General features: G+C 47.9%; 1 protein-coding gene across 1 annotated transcript in view; it reads right to left on the reverse strand.

The window, feature by feature from the left end:
* LOC126101497 (blood vessel epicardial substance-like) overlaps window positions 1-20,575 on the reverse strand; it is a 153,653-nt gene that overhangs the window by 102,455 nt on the left and 30,623 nt on the right. Inside the window, exon 4 of the mRNA XM_049912143.1 lies at window positions 12,573-12,681. Within this exon, the coding sequence (XP_049768100.1) occupies window positions 12,573-12,681 (109 nt within the window). The remainder of the gene's footprint in view (window positions 1-12,572; window positions 12,682-20,575) is intronic.

Consider the following 20,575-nt stretch of genomic DNA (forward strand, 5'->3'; position numbering starts at 1 on the left):
TATAAAGAAGGTAGAGAAGAGGGGAGAGGACGGAACCTTGGGGCACATTGGTGGAGGGGTAGAAGGTGTAGGAATCTGTGTTATGGATGGTGACATAGGAAGGACAGTGGGAAAGAAAGGAGCGATCAGATGGATGTAGTTTATAGGAAGGGCCAAGGTTTGGAGCTTGAAGGGGAGACAGGAATGCCATACTCGGTGGTAGGCACGTTCAAGGTCGAGGAAGAGGAAGACGGCGTAGCGACAGGAGTTGTTCTTAGCTGAGCGAGAGGCAGGCGCTTATATACAGGATACGGTATGTCGCTATTGCTCCACCGTGGCGCCCTCACGTTATACACAGATATACACAGATCAGGCACGTGCGCAGCCACGGCTTACGGCACGAAGGATGTAGAGTGGTAATCGAGAGCGGCTGTAGAGTGGTAATCGAGGTCCATGTCGTCTGGCGCGGATTCGAAACCCGCAGCGCTTGGTACCAGACCCGGTGTGTTGTAAAAGGATGTGTTGCGATTGTTCCACTAAGGACATTGGGGAGTTGTTCATACTAAACAGCACTGTACTTGGCAGGACTTGGACGCCCACATTGAAGAGATGACGTCACCATGTCGCGCATGTGCGGAAAAGAAATTCGCTGCACCACAGACATTCCCAGCTTGGTCTAAGACTCAATCGCCATGGCAGCAAGTGCAAATTGACTTTGTAGGACGATTTTGAAACACCCATTGGCTCATAGTGGTAGACTCTTTTAGCAAGTTCCCATTTGTGGTGTCCATGGCTTATAAATCACGTAGCAGCGTTCAGGCGTTATCCTCCATATTTTGCGTAGCTTTGCCAGATCAGTGGTCTTCAGGTATCGCTTTGCGCCATGCGATCTTGTTCTGTTCAGGGCTATTGGCCACTGTAGGCGTTAGGAAACAGGCACGATCCAGGGACGCATTGGCTCTTGACTGCGGGTCCCGATGGTTGCGGTGCCGCAACCAGAACCAAATTCGTGCGTGAAATTTGTTCCGTGACTCTGATGATTTTCTTCCCTCAGATTCATGGCCTCACGGGCAAGCGCAGCCTTCGCAGCCGGCCAACGGTGCCACCAGGGCATCCCATGAGGAGTGGATGGACGATGCGCTCTCCTCACCACCGCCGTCCCCACTCGCCGACCCGACGGACGTGGACCGGTCGTCGCCATCAGTGTCCCAGGACACACTCTCAGGCCTGGGCGTGTGCCCTGGCAGCAGTTTCCTCGAGGATGTTACTGTTACTTCGCAAACCAGATGGCGCGGTACAGTCGGGAGTATGTCGTCCACCACAGTCACGGATCCCGGCTCATCTCTACTTTCAGCATCCTGCCTCCGTCCACGTTGTCGTTCGCATCTTCCCTATACGGTAACGGTGCAGCATTTCGGTTGAGGGGGAGGGGGGGGGGGGAGGAATGTGCTGGCGTAAGCTGTCGCCAACACACCAGTCGGCAACATGCCGCTAACGCCCTCTTGACAGCATGTACTTAGATGAAACTTCCTGGCAGTTTAAAACTGTGTGTCCGACCGAGACTCGAACTCGGGACCTTTGCCTTTCGCGGGCAAGCGCTCTACCATCTGAGCTACCGAAGCACGACTCACGCCCGGTCCTCACAGCTTTGCCCGCGAAAGGCAAAGGTCCCGAGTTCGAGTCTCGGTGGGGCACACAGTTTTAATCTGCCAGGAAGTTTCATATCAGCGCACACTCCGCTGCAGAGTGAAAATCTCATTCTGGAAACATCCCCCAGGCTGTGGCTAAGCCATGTCTCCGCAATATCCTTTCTTTCGGGAGTGCTAGTTCTGCAAGGTTCGCAGGAGAACTTCTGTAAAGTTTGGAAGGTAGGAGACGAGATACTGGCAGAAGTAAAGCTGTGAGGACCGGGCGTGAGTCGTGCTTCGGTAGCTCAGATGGTAGAGCGCTTGCCCGCGAAAGGCAAAGGTCCCGAGTTCGAGTCTCGGTGGGGCACACAGTTTTAATCTGCCAGGAAGTTTCATATCAGCGCACACTCCGCTGCAGAGTGAAAATCTCATTCTGGAAACATCCCCCAGGCTGTGGCTAAGCCATGTCTCCGCAATATCCTTTCTTTCGGGAGTGCTAGTTCTGCAAGGTTCGCAGGAGAGCTTCTGTAAAGTTTGGTAGGTAGGAGACGAGATACTGGCAGAAGTAAAGCTGTGAGGACCGGGCGTGAGTCGTGCTTCGGTAGCTCAGATGGTAGAGCGCTTGCCCGCGAAAGGCAAAGGTCCTGAGTTCGAGTCTCGGTCGGGCACACAGTTTTAATCTGCCAGGAAGTTTTATATCAGTGCACACTCCGCTGCAGAGTGAAAATCTCATTCTGGATGTATTTAGATCGCCGCCACTGAGCGGAGGGACTCACTAACTCACTGTCACTAACTCATTAACTCACACTCCAGTTTGGCGTCTGTCAGTCGACTCACAGAGCGGGTCACCAGCTACGACAGTACATGGCGACCAAAATTATGACTATAGCAAGATTGCCGACATTGTCTGTAAGAGAACTCTCACTGAGTATCTCGTACCACAACTAATGGACTCTTTTCAAGTTAAGTAGCAGCTATCTGTTCATGTAAACAAAGAACCGTGTTAATCCATGTGTTCATGTGTGTTGTAGAAAGAGGACGCCGGCCACCCAAAACAACATCCTCTTCCTTCCGTGGAACAATACACTACAGTATATGTATTCAGTGTGCACGGGCCTCAAGTACATATTCAAACCTACACACGCAGTTTTCTGGCATTGCATTGTGTCTATTGACTAATTCTAACACTTGTCACTGACTACAATATACACCATCACGTTTCATGGTTATCGTCGTGCAATTCCAGCCGTGAACAGCATTCAGGCGATTACCGGATATGTTCTCATCATGTACTGATTCTACACTCGCATTTTCTCATCTTTATGATGTGGCTCAAGCACGTTACATTTTCCTTGCTGCCATATTAGTGCAAATGCAATGCTAATGTTACTCACCAGAACAAGTGCTTGGCATTTAACAAACCATCAGACGCAAAATGAAAGAATTCTTGGATTAACGTACTGAATCTATAGCAACTTAAAGTTGCCGCATATACTCAAATATGTGAATTTTAAAATTTTCCCGGCGAATTGACTCTTCAAACAAATTTCGGGCTTGCAGCCGGTCGTCGTTCAATACTTCGCACGATATTTCAACTGGGCGCCTGCCAGTCATATTCAGTTGAGCCGTCGCATAGTAGGTCTGTTACATTTTCTAAGTGTCCTGCCAATAAAACGCAGTCTTTGTTTAGCCTTCCCCGCAACGTTTTCTGTGTGTTCCTTTCAATTGAAGTTTTTCGTAATTGTAATACCTAGGTATTTAGTTGAATTACGGCTTTTAGATTAGTGCGAAGTATTGAAAGACGACCGGCTGCAAGCCAGAAATTTGTTTGAATACTAAATATTTCAATTTTCTCTAACACAAGCTGCCCGGACAATAATTCCTGAAACCTGAAGGAAGAAGTGAATCATGACCTGAACAGCTCTAATTTTAGGATTAACACCCCGTCAAACTGAAATTTCCGCCCAACTATTAACACATCGACATCTACATCTACATGGATACTCTGCAAATCACATTTAAGTGTCTGGCAGAGGGTTAATCGAACCACCTTCACAATTCTCTATTATTCCAATCTAGTATAGCGCACGGAAAGAATGAACATCTATATCTTTCCGTACGAGCTCTGATTTCCCTTATTTTATCGTGATGAATGTTCTTCCCTATGTAGATCGGTGTCAACAAAATATTTTAGCATTTGTTGGTGATTGGAATTTTGTGACAAGATTCCGTCGCAACGAAAAACGCCTTTCCTTTAATCTTTAATGATGTCCAACCCAAATCCTGTATCATTTCTGTGACACTCTCTCCCATATTTCGCGATAATACAAAACGTGCTGCCTTTCTTTGAACTTTTTCGACGTACTCCGTCAGTTCTATCTGGTAAGGATCTTTCACCGCGCAGCAGTATTCTAAAAGAGAACGGACAAGCGTAATGCAAACCAACGGCTCTGAGCACTATGGGACTTAACAATCTGAGGTCATCAGTCCCCTAGAACTTGGAACTACTTAAACCTAACTAACCTAAGGACATCACACACATCCATGCCCGAGGCAGGATTCGAACCTGCGACTGTAGCGGTCGCGCGGTTCCAGAGTGAAGCGCCTAGAACCGCTCGGCCACAGCTGCCGGCGGACAAGCGTAGTGTAGGCAGTCTCCTTAGTAGGTCTGTTACATTTTATAAGTGTCCTGCCAATAAAACGCAGTCTTTGGTTAGCCTTGCCCGCAACGTTTTCTATGTGTTCCTTTCAATTGAAGTTTTTCTAATTGTAATACCTAGGTATTTTGTTGAATTACGGCTTTTAGATTAGACTAATTTTTTTCGTGTAACCGAAGTTTAACGAGTTCCTTTTAGCACTCGTGTGGATGACCTCACACTTATTTAGGGTCACCTGACACTTTTCGCACCATTCAGATATCTTTTCTAAATCGTTTGCAATTTGTTTTGATCTTCTGATGACTTTATTAGCCGATAAACGACAGCATCATCTGCAAACAACCGAAGACGGGTGCTCAGATTGTCTCCCAAATCGTTTATATAGATATGGAACAGCGAACGGCCTATAACAGTACCTTGGGGAACGCCAGAAATCACTTCTGTTTTACTCGATGACTTTCCATCAATTACTACGAACTGTGAACTCTCTGACAGGAAATCACAAATCCAGTCGCATAACTGAGACAATATTCCATAAGCACGCAATTTCACTACGAGCCGCTTGTGTGGTGCAGTGTCTAAAGCCTTCCGGAAATCTAGGAATACGGAATCGATCTGAAATCCCTTGTCAATAGCACTCAACACTTCATGTGAATAAAGAGCTAGTTGTGTTTCACAGGAACGATGTTTTCTAAAGCAATGTTGACTGTGTGTCAATAGTTTTCTTCGAGGTAATTCATAATGTTCGAACACAATATGTGTTCCAAAATCCTGCTGCATATCGACGTTAACGATATGGGCCTGTAATTTAGTGGATTATTCCTACTACCTTTCTTGAATATTGGTGTGACCTGTGCAACTTTCCAGTCTTTAGGTACGGATCTTTCGTCGAGCGTACGGTTGTATATGATTGTTAAGTACGCAGATAATGCATGAGCATACTCCGAAAGGAACCTAACTGGTATACAGTCTCGACCAGAAGACTTGCTTTTATTAAGTGATTTATGTTGCTTCACTACTCCGAGGATATTTACTTCTACGTTACTCATGTTGACTGCTGTTCTCGATTCGAATTCTGGAATATTTACTTTGTCTTATTTTGTGAAGGCATTTCGGAAGGCTGTGTTTAGTAACTCTGCTTCGGCAGCGCTGTCTTCGATAGTATCTCCATTGCTATCGCGCAGAGAAGGCATTGATTGTTTCTTGCGCTAACATACTTCACATACGACCAGAATCTCTTTGGATTGTCTGCCAGGTTTGGAGACAGAGTTTCGTTGTGGAAACTGTTATAAGCATCTCGCATTGAAGTCCGCGCTAAATTTCCAGCTTCTGTAAAAGATCGCCAATCTTCGGGATTTTGCATCTGTTTAAATTTGGCATGTTTGTTTCGTCGTTTCTGCAACAGTGTTATAATCAATTTTGTGTACCAAGGAGGATTTGGTATAAATATCTCAACTGCTGCCGATACTATTTCTTTGAATTTAAGCCACATCTGGTCTGCACTTATATCATTTATTTGGAATGAGTGGAGATTGTCTCTCAGGAAGCCGTAAAGTGAATTTTTATCTGCTTTCTTGAACAGGGTTTATTTTTCGAGGATTTGGGGATTACAATATTCACTCTCACTATGACAACCCTGTGTTCACTAATATCTGAATCGGTTTTGATGCTCGTTATTAACTCAGGATTAGTTGTTTCTAGGAGGTCAAGCGTGTTTTCACGACCGTTTACTATTGGCGTGGGCTCATGGACTAACTGCTCGAATTAATATTCAGAGAATGCGTTTAGCACAATTTCGGATGATATTTTATGCGTACCTGCGGAACTGAACATGCATTTTCGCCAACATATCGAGGGTAAATTAAAGTCACCAACAACTATTATCGTATGAGTCGGGTACGTGTTTGAAAACAAACTCAAGTTTTCTTTGAACCTTTCAGCAACTGTATCATCTGAATTGGGAGGTCTGTAAAAGGATACAATTTTTATTTTAGAAACGTTAACTATTTCATATGTTTACAGTGATGGAGATGGCTTCTCATTTTATAGGACTAAAGGGAAGACACAGTAACCTTTCAATACCCACTTTAAATTCATTGATGATAGAAACGCGTTCCTTGGCCATGGAACCATTCCGTGACGTTCTCATCGTTGGAAAATCTTTCCCATAGATGTTCTTTCAGCTTACCGAAAACAAGAAATCGGACGGTGCAAGACCTCCCACCGAAAACATCGAAGGGAAGCTTGTGTTGTCGGCGCCGTGTGGGGTGCTGTGGTATCGTTCAGGAAACCACTGACTTTCATTAACTTCCAGGTTTCCTGTTGTTTTGTCGTTTATGGCGTTGAACAGCGACGTCATTATTGCACATTGCGAATCAGTGATAATGACTGTGTGCTTTGCTATATGTAGACAAGTCGTTCGCTGTCGGAGGAAACAGTGGCCACAAGATTCCCTGCTGATGGCCCCAACTTCGCATTACTTCCGCGGAGGCGAGGAAGTGCACATTGAGGTCACGAAGATCATGGGATAGCAATATGCACATACACAGATGACAGTAATATCGCGTACACAGGGTCTATAACGGCGGTGCATTGTTGGAGCTGTTATTTCTACTCAGGTGATTAATGGGAAGAGGGAATTAACAGACTCTGAACGCGGTAAGTTAGTTGGAGCTGGATGCATGGGACATTCCGTGTCGAAAATCGTTAGGGAAGTGCCGAGAATACCAAATTTCAGAAATTATCTCTCACCACGGATAACGCAGTGGCCGACGGCTTTCACTTAACGACCGAAAGCAGCGGCGTTTGCGTAAAATTGTCAGTGACAGCAGACAAGCTGTACTGCGTGAAGTAGCCGCAGAAATCAATGTGGGGCGTACGACGAACGTATCAGGTAAGACAGGGTGGTGAAATTTGGCGCTGATGCGCTGCGGCAGCAGACGACCGATGCGAGTGGCTTTTTGCTAACAGCACGTAGTCGTCTGCAGCACCTCTCCTAGGCTCGCGACTGTCTCGGTTCGACACCAGGCGACTGGTGAACCGCGGCGTGATCATATGGGCGCCGATTCACATTGGTTAAGAGCTGACGGTAGTGTTCGAGTGTGGCACAGACCCCGTGGAAGCATAGACCCAAGTTATCAATAAGCCACTGTGGAAGATGGTGACGGCTGCTTAGTGGTGTGTGTGCGTAATTTGAGTTGCTTTGCAACACCAGGGATACATGGCTCTGAGCACTAAGGGACTTAACTGCTGAGGTCATCAGTCCCCGCTGCTTAGTGGTGTGGGCTGTATTCACATGGAACGGGCTGTGTAGTCATTGACTGGAAATGGTTCTGGACTTCACGTTCCCAAACAACGATGGAATTTTTATGGGTGACTCTGTGCCATGTCAGTGGGCGAATACTGTTTGCAATTGGTTTGAAGGACATTCTGGACAATTTGCCCTACATTAATCCCATCGAACATTTATGGGGCATAATCGAATGATCAATATTTCTGCAGGAGACTTCCAACGACTTGCTGAGTCCATGTTACGTCAGTTGTTGCACTACAAAAGGAGGCCCGATACGTTATTATTAGACATCCCATGACTTTTGTTAAAAATGGTTCAAACGACTGAGCACTATGGGACTTAACTGCTGTGGTCATCAGTCCCCTAGAACTTAGAACTACTTAAACCTAACTAACCTAAGGACATCACAAACACACAAGCCCGAGGCAGGATTCGAACCTGCGACCGCAGCGGTCGCGCGGTTCCAGAGTGTAGCGCCTAGAACCGCTCGGCCACTCAGGCTGGTTGACTTTTGTCGGTTCAGTGTATATTCATTCCAAATATGCTCTCTTTATTGCAGGTGTCAAATGATGGACCTCTGCTTCATCGGCCGCAATTATTTGGCTTGAGAAGTCATTGGGTTCTACGGAGTAACGCTCAAGCTAGTCCAGAGACGCCATAAGCTTCTGTGTGTAGGCGCCAGTGATGGCGGAACACAGCCTGAGCACTGTTTCCGATAGTGCAGACGACCTCGGACGATGAAATGAGCACTGCCCATTGAGATGAGAACCTGCTGAGCAATATCCATGGATAGTGGCTGCCTGGACACCGTCGTTCGTGGCTAATGTTGACTGCCTTTCTTCCCGATAAGCATCGTTAAAGCATGCCTCCTTGGTCAAACTGTTGGCACCATCTCACCACACCTGGAAGCGACATTGCATTTGGTTCATATTCTGCCAGAACTGACAGCGAGTCGGTGTAAATTGCACTTTGTGCCAACAACAATCGCACTGTCTCATGTACTTCAACTTCGGAACACACTTTCAGTTCTCGCGCCATTGCATTCACACACTGTGGTGCACCTGTTATGTATATCGGACCAGTACTGTTTCCGCAGGAAACCCAGAACATTTGCGCTCTACTGACAATACGCCGCACATAGCGCGCAATGGGAGAATATGTGTAACTTACTTTACTTAACTAATGCAGTCACAATGTCTAATACTGAATTACACTCCTGGAAATGGAAAAAAGAACACATTGACACCAGTGTGTCAGACCCACCATACTTGCTCCGGACACTGCGAGAGGGCTGTACAAGCAATGATCACACGCACGGCACAGCGGACACACTAGGAACCGCGGTGTTGGCCGTCGAATGGCGCTAGCTGCGCAGCATCTACATCTACATCTACATCCATACTCCGCAAGCCACCTCACGGTGTGTGGCGGAGGGTACCTTCAGTACCTCTATCGGTTCTCCCTACTATTCCAGTCTCGTATTGTTCGTGGAAAGAAGGATTGTCGGTATGCCTCTGTGTGGGCTCTAATCTCTCTGATTTTATCCTCATGGTCTCTTCGCGAGATATACGTAGGAGGGAGCAATATACTGCTTGACTCTTCGGTGAAGGTATGTTCTCGAAACTTTGACAAAAGCCCGTACCGAGCTACTGAGCGTCTCTCCTGCAGAGTCTTCCACTGGAGTTTATCTATCATCTCCGTAACGCTTTCGTGATTACTATATGCATTTGTGCACCGCCGCCGTCAGTGTCAGCCAGTTTGCCGTGGCATACGGAGCTCCATCGCAGTCTTTAACACTGGTAGCATGCCGCGACAGCGTGGACGTGAACCGTATGTGCAGTTGACGGACTTTGAGCGAGGGCGTATAGTGGGCATGCGGGAGGCCGGGTGGACGTACCGCCGAATTGCTCAACACGTGGGGCGTGAGGTCTCCACAGTACATCGATGTTGTCGCCAGTGGTCGGCGGAAGGTGCACGTGCCCGTCGACCTGGGACCGGACCGCAGCGACGCACGGATGCACGCCAAGACCGTAGGATCCTACGCAGTGCCGTAGGGGACCGCACCGCCACTTCCCAGCAAATTAGGGACACTGTTGCTCCTGGGGTATCGGCGAGGACCATTCGCAACCGTCTCCATGAAGCTGGGCTACGGTCCCGCACACCGTTAGGCCGTCTTCCGCTCACGCCCCAATATCGTGCAGCCCGCCTCCAGTGGTGTCGCGACAGGCGTGAATGGAGGGACGAATGGAGACGTGTCGTCTTCAGCGATGAGAGTCGCTTCTGCCTTGGTGCCAATGATGGTCGTATGCGTGTTTGGCGCCGTGCAGGTGAGCGCCACAATCATGTCTGCATACGACCGAGGCACACAGGGCCAACACCCGGCATCATGGTGTGGGGAGCGATCTCCTACACTGGCCGTACACCACTGGTGATCGTCGAGGGTACACTGAATAGTGCACGGTACATCCAAATCGTCATCGAACCCATCGTTCTACCATTCCTAGACCGGCAAGGGAACTTGCTGTTCCAACAGGACAATGCACGTCCGCATGTATCCCGTGCCACCCAACGTGCTCTAGAAGGAGTAAGTCAACTACCCTGGCCAGCAAGATCTCCGGATCTGTCCCCCATTGAGCATGTTTGGGACTGGATGAAGCGTCGTCTCACGCGGTCTGCACGTCCAGCACGAACGCTGGTCCAACTGAGGCGCGAGGTGGAAATGGCATGGCAAGCCGTTCCACAGGACTACATCCAGCATCTCTACGATCGTCTCCATGGGAGAATAGCAGCCTGCATTGCTGCGAAAGGTGGATATACACTGTACTAGTGCGGACATTGTGCATGCTCTGTTGCCTGTGTATGTGCCTGTGGTTCTGTCAGTGTGATCATGTGATGTATCTGACCCCAGGAATGTGTCAATAAAGTTTCCCCTTCCTGGGACAATGAATTCACGGTGTTCTTATTTCAATTTCCAGGAGTGTATATACAATTTTCAGGGGACTGGATAAGATGCGGTGTAATCATGCTAATAAATTTCTCATCTGCACTAGCTCCCTTTAGTGACATCAAGCTATCCGACACATATACTCAGTAGACGAACGTATCCAAATGTTCCACGATTTCTTTTACCTGCCTCGGAGAAAGGTCAAAGAGGTGTCATCTGTTGCGTACCGGGGCACGTGGGAAATTAGGCTAGTGAAGCAGCAGATGAAGCAGCTAAGTACTCCAGTACGGAAAATAAGATTTCACAGTGTGTCGCTCCTGTTCATGCAATTATCTCTCTATTAAGACTGAGGAGCACAAGTCTTTGGCGGATGCATGCTTAGGGTTGAGGAACGACAAGATGCGATCAATGAAGCAAACGACCCACCGGGGGCGTCCCTCCTTGCGATCGCTGAGATCGGAGGAAGTACAGATCTCTGTACAGCACAGTCTGGCACAGAGTATCAGATCACTATTTCGTATTTAACTTTTTGAAATGTGATTTTAAATATTTTAGGCAGTTTCGTCTCAAATTCGTTTAATAAGGGCGCTGATGGCCTATCTGCTGAGTGCCCCCCTGTACATTCACCGAACCAATGAACCTACGTTGTGTTTATGAGGCACAGTACCACTATGACTGCTACGTCAACACTCGAAAATTTTCGAATTTCGACGGAGGAGATCTGAAGACAAACATGAGGGGTGCTCGTTGCGAGACATCGTGGAATATCCCCGTTTTAACCCCTCCACTTTCGTGAGGTTTCGATGGGTGGTGTGTGGTGGCGCCTGCACATAGCCTTCGGAACGGCGTCTGTAAGAAAGCTGTCGTTAGTTTGGAGCATCGAAATAATCATACGTGCTTGCAGAATGTCTGAGGAGACCTGGCAGTGAACAAAAGCAGGGTAAATCGCTGGGCGAGGCGTCTGTCATCATCGCGAAAAGGTCGCGCAAACCTGTGGTCGGATGCACACACCTGTGGCTTCTGCAATGTTAGAACGATTTAGCGTGTCCGTCGCCACTAAGATGCAAAAGAACTTCTAGTTGTCAAGGACAACGTAAGACCTCAAACAAGTCTGCACAACAGAGAGGAGCTCACAAAACTTCACTGTACTCTCCTTCCTTATCGAACCTAAAGCCAGGATCTCGCGCCTTCCGACTTCCATTTCTTCGGTCCAACGGGAAGCAGCACGTCTGTGATGGGAAGACAGCGAGGCGTTGGCTGCTGCGTCGACCAGCAGAGTGGCACCGTGCGGGCACACGGGCCCTCCCAGAAAGGTGGCGTGAAGCCGTCACGTTGTACGGAGATTATGTTCCAAATTAGGGGTTTGTAGCCAATGGAGTGGGGAACAATATGGCATATTGGAATGCTGAATAAAACCAATTTGCATTACCTACTGAACTGCCCTTCGTACGTCACAAACATCACACTTCACTGGGAGATAAGAGCCAACACGAGGGAAATGTGTTAAACAAGACAGACCCACGGCTGACATTTCAGTAACTGCATTACTAGTTCTACGACGTGTTCTACCGAACTAATCGGCTTGACGATTTGCAGAAGTTAATCGGACCTCAAAACTCATCGATCTGGGCATCTGCGTTGTCTTCCAGTAGGGCTACCTGAAATCTAAAGTAATTCTTTTCAAACGTCGTAGGAGAGAAAAGCATTGAGTTGCAATTCGTAGGGGAATCAAAGGCAGGACGAGGTGTCAAAAAATGCACAGCATACCATAACAACACGTACAGGTGGTTATAAAACAAGATCATTTTTACGACATAATCTCTCTTAAACTGGACCTGAAACGCTGATACTGAATTTTGATGAATTTTTGTAAATGAGAAAGTTAGTACAAATTCCATAACAGACACTCTTGTTGGTCTATTCTGTATACAGTTCAACATCTCACGGACTGTCAAGACTTAAAATATTAACTACACGAATCTTAGCAAATGCAGTAAATGAACGTTTGCCAGGATTACACGCTGCGGCAGTTAGCGGTCGAATAGCGGAGCGATGAAGGCTCTGGCGCTCACCTGGAAGAGGTCGTCGCTGCTGCTGTGGTTGGCCTCCCACTCTGGAGAGTCGATGAACTGGTGGGGCGTGATGTAGTGCAGGTGGGCGTCGTCGCAGCTCACTCGCATCCTGCCGGCACGAGGTAAGCCGTCGTCACAACACAGCACCCACAAGTCACGTCACCTACTGCTAGTGTCAAGACAGTTTAGCCTTTGACGACGACCATACTGTTGATGATGACGGTCTGTTGTTCGGGCACATGACAGCAAGGCCTATAGCGCTTGTTCTAAAATTGTATTAGACAAGCTTTTGCAAAAGTTGTAGAATGATATAGCATCAGTTACATGTAAAATAAAAAAAAAACACCTAAAAAATACCACTCATGCACTCACTTAGACACATGTGCATCTGCACACACACACACACACACACACACACACACACACACACACATACATACACACACACACACATAACACACACACAAATGCACACGAACAAACACACAAAAATACATACAGAAATATAAAAATCACATATTTTGTCAGTTCTAAAAGTTGTAATACAAAAGGGAAAGGTAGTGAAAATAGCCGACAGATTTGCCCTGGCTGGACAGTTCTTTATCTGGTCTGCAGTGACCAGCCTAATGTGCGAGGGCTGGAGAGCTTCGCTCCTGACCTGAAATGGCTGCACAGACCTGCCGTTGCTGGAGATTTCGCTATGGGCTTATACACTCGTGCTCATAAATTAAGGATAATTGCAAAATGTGGTGGCGCACAACGTGGCACTACACAAAACTGTCACTAATAGCATACACATGACACAGATCTGTAAGTCCACAGTACTGGTGAAAAGTTGAGAAAACCATCCTAAAACACATGAGCTACAAAACGCCACTGTTTGTTGCACATGTACCCAGACATGAATATGGGATATGATGCACACGTACACAGGCCGCACAACGAGTTGGTATACTCTGGATGATGTGGTCGAGCAGCTGCTGGGGTATAGCCTCCCATTCTTGCACCAGTGCCTGTCGGAGAACCTGAAGTGTCACAAAGGTTTGAAGACGTGCAGCGATACGTGTACCGAGAGCATCCCAGACGTGCTCAATGGCGTTTAGGTCTGGAGAGCAGGCAGGCCACTCCATTCGCCTGGTATCTTCTGTTTCAAGGTACTCCTCCACGATGGTAACTCGGTGGGGCCGTGTGTTATCATCCATCAGGTGGAAGGTGGGACCCACTGCATCCCTGAAAAGGCAGACATTCTGGTGGAAAATGACGTCCCGATACACCTGACCTGTTACAGTTCCTCTGTCAAAGACATGCAGAGGTGTACGTGCACCATTCATAATCCCATGTCACACCATCAAACCACAACCTCCATACAGGTCCCTTTCAAGGACATTAAGGGGTAGTATCTGGTTCCTGGTTCACGCCATATGAAAACCCAGTGAGAATCACTGTTCAGACTATACCTAGACTTGCCCATGAACACAACCTGGGATCACTATTCCAGTGACCATGTACTGTGTTCTTGACACCAGGCTTTATGGGTTCTTCTGTGGCCAGGGGTCAGTGGAATGCACCTTGCAGGTCTCCAGGCGAATAAACCGTGTCTGTTCAGTCGTCTGTAGACTGTGTGTCTGGAACAAGTGTTCCAGTGCCTGCGGTAACGTCCTAGCAAGGTCACCTGCAGTACTCTGTGGCCGTCTGCGGGAACTGATGGTGAGATATCGGTCTTCTTGTGGTTTTGTACACTGTGAACTTCCCATACTGTAGCGCCTGGACATGTTCCAGTCTGCTGGAATCGTTGCCATAATCCTGAGATTACACTTTGTGGCACACGGAGGGCCTGTGCTACGAACTGCTGTGTTTGACCGACCTCTAGTCGCCCCAGTATTCTACCCCTCATAACGTCATCAATATGGGTTCTTTGAACCATTTTCTACACACAGTCATCATTAGCAGGTCTGAAAATGCCTGCACACTTACTCGCTGCACTGTACTCTGACATGCACCAACACACGTCTGCATATGTGGACTGCTGCCTGCGTCACTGTGCGACGACCGCAGGTCATATGCACCGCATGGTCATATCCTGTTATTTAAACCCGCAAACCACCCATCAGAGCGTTTTTTCACTATGTATCACCATTATTCTTAATTTATGAGCATGGGGGTAGTCAATAGATTGACCAGCCTAGTTGGAGATTTTATCGCCTGGACTGCAGCGACTGGACTGTCATTTCTAACCTGTTTGAGAAACCTTCCCTCGCTGGTGAGCTTTCTGCATGATCTTGCTGTTACTGGACTCACTTGTCCAGGCTAGTTGTAGTGAGCCCACAACGACTTTACAAATTTACCCCAGCTGGGAGATATGCATTTGGAAAACAGTGGTTCAAATGGCTCTGAGCACTATGGGACTTAACATCTGATGTCATCAGTGCCCTAGAACTTAGAACTACTTAAACCTAACTAAGGACATCACACATAGCCATGGCCAAGGCAGGATTCGAATCTCCCACCATAGCGGCCGCGCGGTTCCAGACTGAAGCGCCTAGAACCGCTCGGCCACACCGGCCGGCCGGAAAACAGTGGCAGAGCCAACCTGACCAAGCTGGCGACCTTCACAACTAACTCACAGCAAATGGACTGACCTGCCTGAATGGACTGACTGATGGTGACTGGACTGGCCTGCCATGGCTGGATATATTCCGATGTTACAAAGCAATTGACTGGTTTTCTCTCACTTGACAGTTCCGCACCATGAACGTAGAAACAGGAGTAACCTGTGCCTGGTCAACAGCGACATGTCTGATTTCCATAGGCTGCAGAACTTCATGCCAGATCCTCAGTGATCGTACTGTCCTATCGCAAGATGAGAGTTTCGTGTCTTACCTGCAACAACTGAGATGAGTTTCTCTGGCTGGAGAGCTTTTCCCCAGGCCCATAGCATCTAGACTGACGTAGACTGACTAGCTCCAAGTGGAGAGTTTTGCATCGAGCCCACATTCGCTCAGCTGACCCTTTCCAGGTAGGAGTGATAGATGTTCTCAAGGAGTGACTGGTTCGATCTGTGGTGTCTGGAGAGCGCTGCATCCATAATGCAGCAACTGGAATAGCGTGTCTTTACTGATGAGGTAGTCGCTAGGCGAACAGTGACTGAGAGGAAGTGCCTTGACTGGAGAGCTTCGCACATAGCACAGGGGGACTCGGCTTGGCTGTTCTGGCTGGAAAGTTATATGGCTGCTCTTTAAATACTGGACTCACCTGTCGTAGCTAGGGAGCTTCGCAAACATCACAAAACTGTGTATACACAGACTGAAGTGACAAATGAAATTTGTACCAGGTCGGCTTCAAACTAAAGTCATGTGCTCAGCAGACAGATATGCTATTCACCGTGGCAGCCAGACAAAAATTGCCTCTGCATAACTGCACGGGCTATCCTAGCACTCTCCCCCCACAATCCAAATTCCCATTAACGCATCAGCCGACTTGGTATTCCCCTAATTCAAACAGGATTGCAGAGGCTCTCCAGGCAGAGGTCTTTTAATCGAGTAAAACTATGTGATTCTAGAGACATTTCCAAGTCTCAAACGTCTACAATGTACAGGGTGATTATAATTAAACTTTCAAACCGCTGTAGAAATACACTCCTGGAAATGGAAAAAAGAACACATTAACACCGGTGTGTCAGACCCACCATACTTGCTCCGGACACTGCGAGAGGGCTGTACAAGCAATGATCACACGCACGGCACAGCGGACACACCAGGAACCGCGGTGTTGGTCGTCGAATGGCGCTAGCTGCGCAGCATTTGTGCACCGCCGCCGTCAGTGTCAGCCAGTTTGCCGTGGCATACGGAGCTCCATCGCAGTCTTTAACACTGGTAGCATGCCGCGACAGCGTGGACGTGAACCGTATGTGCAGTTGACGGACTTTGAGCGAGGGCGTATAGTGGGCATGCGGGAGGCCGGGTGGACGTACCGCCGAATTGCTCAACACGTGGGGCGTGAGGTCTCCACAGTACATCGATGTTGTCGCCAGTGGTCGGCGGAAGGTGCACGTGCCCGTCGACCTGGGACCGGACCGCAGCGACGCACGGATGCACGCCAAGACCGTAGGATCCTACGCAGTGCCGTAGGGGACCGCACCGCCACTTCCCAGCAAATTAGGGGCACTGTTGCGCCTGGGGTATCGGCGAGGACCATTCGCAACCGTCTCCATGAAGCTGGGCTACGGTCCCGCACACCGTTAGGCCGTCTTCCGCTCACGCCCCAACATCGTGCAGCCCGCCTCCAGTGGTGTCGCGACAGGCGTGAATGGAGGGACGAATGGAGACGTGTCGTCTTCAGCGATGAGAGTCACTTCTGCCTTGGTGCCAGTGATGGTCGTATGCGTGTTTGGCGCCGTGCAGGTGAGCGCCACAATCAGGACTGCATACGACCGAGGCACACAGGGCCAACACCCGGCATCATGGTGTGGGGAGCGATCTCCTACACTGGCCGTACACCACTGGTGATCGTCGAGGGGACACTGAATAGTGCACGGTACATCCAAACCGTCATCGAACCCATCGTTCTACCATTCCTAGACCGGCAAGGGAACTTGCTGTTCCAACAGGACAATGCACGTCCGCATGTATCCCGTGCCACCCAACGTGCTCTAGAAGGTGTAAGTCAACTACCCTGGCCAGCAAGATCTCCGGATCTGTCCCCCATTGAGCATGTTTGGGACTGGATGAAGCGTCGTATCACGCGGTCTGCACGTCCAGCACGAACGCTGGTGCAACTGAGGCGCCAGGTGGAAATGGCATGGCAAGCCGTTCCACAGGACTACATCCAGCATCTCTACGATCGTCTCCATGGGAGAAAAGCAGCCTGCATTGCTGCGAAAGGTGGATATACACTGTACTAGTGCCGACATTGTGCATGCTCTGTTGCCTGTGTCTATGTGCCTGTGGTTCTGTCAGTGTGATCATGTGATGTATCTGACCCCAGGAATGTGTCAATAAAGTTTCCCCTTCCTGGGACAATGAATTCACGGTGTTCTTATTTCAATTTCCAGGAGTGTAGCACCACTGGGCAGAATGACGTAAAATTGCAACGCAACATCATCGCAGAAGAGGGAAAACGTATGGTAGAAGAAAAATAAATAGTTACATAGCAATAGATGGCGCTGTAAGCATCAAAATTTAATAGTGTTCGACTGCAAATGACAAACGAATCATACAACAATGTCTAAGGTGTACGTTTAACACTGAAAAAACTGTACCACACAGTGTGCATGGGTGTACAAGCGTGATACTGTTAGTTACGTAAGCCCATCCACCACTGCAAGGTAATATCACAATGGGTGGCAAAAATCGGTTTTTAATTATCCGGAGCCCAAAAACTGCTTAAGAAGCACCAATTAAAATCAAATCAGATTATTAATTTCTGTGTGACTGGCACAAAACATGTTCAATATGCTGTCCACCGTTTTCTGCAACAAGTTCAAATGAAGAAACAGCATATTCCTCAACTTATCGAAGTGTTTCCGGGATCACGTTCAGAATGTGTTCCACAATGGGCGCCTTCAATGCAGCTAAGCTTTCTATCGGAACACTGAAGATAGCTCCAGAGCCAGAAGTGACACGGATTAAGATCAGGTGATCGGGACGGCCGGGCTCTAGGGAAATGGGGGCTGATAATTCTAGCATTTCCGAGATGGCGCTTCAGCAGGTGCTTACCTGGATTTGCAGTGTGCGGAGGTGCGCCATCTTGCATTAAAATTATCCCATCCGCGCTGTTGGAGAGCTAGAATGACGTGGTTGCGCAAAGTGAAAACTCGTAGCGCTTACCAGTGGCGGTATAGGTGACCAGACAGGAAGCACCCCTGTTTCTCCGAAAAAATATGGCCGTATGATAAACCCGCACCACAGAGTGACCTTTTTAAGACGAAGTGGTACTGATTTGAGTGTTTGAAAGGTCCCCTTAGAACAATTTATACACGATTGTGCTTAAACTGACACACAATATTTTTAGCGCAACGCAATCTGACTATCAAACATCCCTGCAAAAGAATGGCCCTGACTAACATTAAACTATACCTTTCACAAATCACTTACCTCACAACAATCTTCGTTACTCGAACTACTGCAATACAGCGAGCGCCACTACTGCCAGCTAAATAAAAGATTCAAACTACAGAAGGCACTAACTACTGATAGGGATAGTTAGCAAATGAAAGATATTAATAGAGAACAAACAATGTATTTACCTTAATAGTCATAATATATATAGCAGTTCATGACAAATTACAAAACTCCGCCATCTCTCTCCCCACATCCACCACTGCTGGTGGCTCACCGCCAACTGCGCAACGCTACGCGCTGTTCACATCCAGCTGCCGCTGCCCAACACTACAATGGCAGACAACAATGCAAACTAGCCACATACTGCACACAGCATAGCCAGTGATTTTCATATAGAGCGCTACGTGGCGGCGGCGTTACCAATATAAAAATCTAAACAGCCTACTTACATAGCCCCCGTAGTGTTAGGCAGCGGCAGCTGGATGTGAACAGCGCGTAGCGTTGCGCAGTTAGAGGTGAGCCGCCAGCAGTGGTGGATGTGGGGAGAGAGATGGCGGAAGTTTTGAAATTGGCTGGCTGGCTCTGAGCACTATGGGACTTAACATCTATGGTCATCAGTCCCCTAGAACTTAGAACTACTTAAACCTAACTAACCTAAGGACAGCACACAACACCCAGCCATCACGAGGCAGAGAAAATCCCTGACCCCGCCGGGAATCGAACCCGGGAACCCGGGCGTGGGAAGCGAGAACGCTACCGCACGACCACAAGATGCGGGCTTTTGAAATTGAACTGCTATATATATTATATTAAGGTAAATACAGTGTTTGTTCTCTATTAAAATCTTTCATTTGCTAACTATCCCTATCAGTAGTTAGTGCCTTCCGTAGTTTGAATCTTTTATTTAGCTGGGAGTAGTGGCGCTCGCTGTATTGCAGTAGTTCGAGTAACGAAGATTGTTGTGAGGTAAGTGATTTGTGAAAGGTATAGGTTAAAGTTACTCAGGGCCATTCTTTTGCAGGGATCTTTGATAGTCAGATTGCGTTGCGCTAAAATATTGTGTGTCACTTTAGTGAATGTTTGAGTACGTTCAGTTTTGCTCAGCTGTTTGAAAAGCAAATAGTGTAAGAGGTTTATGAGCACAGTCGTGAACAATTTTTCTAAGGGGACGTTTCATGTTGATTTTCCGCTGCCCATATTTGAGAATTTTGTGTACTGACATATCCTGTTAGATGGAAGTGGGCTTCATCTGTCCACAAAGTCTACGTCCAATCATCGTCCATTTGCAATCGAGCAAGAAATTCTAAAGTAAAGGTCTCTCTTGTTGACAGGTCAACAGGAAGCAACTCGTTCACGTGGAAAATTTTGAATGGATAGCAAAGAAGGATGTTTCGTAGGATTTTACGCACCGTGCTCACGGGTATGTCCAATCTTCGGGCAATTCTCCGTGCACTACACACCACTCGTCTGCTCCTGCGTTGCTGTGGCCACTGCTTCCACTGACGTCGAATCAATTCGTTTCCTCCCTCTACCAGGTTGCAAGCCAAAAGAACCCGACTTTTAGAATTTCCGAATCATTTTCTCCAGAGCGACAGCTGTCATCGGACCCTCGCCTTTCTCCAAACCGTTCAGTGTCCGGAACGTCTGCAGAGCGGCGTGTGCACAGTCATTATTCTTGTAATACAGCTTTACAAGCAGAGCGCGATCCTGCGTTGAGACAGTCATGGTGAACGTCGGAGAGGCGAAACGAGGAAAAGCCGTGTACACGGCGTGTTTATACCAACTTCAGTGGGTCGTGCGCATGACAGGTGTTTTGATTTACGTTTTCTGATACCTACAGTATATGCAGACTGAAGCGAAGAATTAAAATTTGTACCGAGGCCAGCATTCGAACCCGTGTCTTGTGTTCACTAGGCAGATGTGCCAACCACTACATCCAAAGAT

The sequence above is a fragment of the Schistocerca cancellata genome, chromosome 9 (genome assembly GCF_023864275.1).
Source record: "Schistocerca cancellata isolate TAMUIC-IGC-003103 chromosome 9, iqSchCanc2.1, whole genome shotgun sequence".
NCBI lineage: Eukaryota > Metazoa > Arthropoda > Insecta > Orthoptera > Acrididae > Schistocerca > Schistocerca cancellata.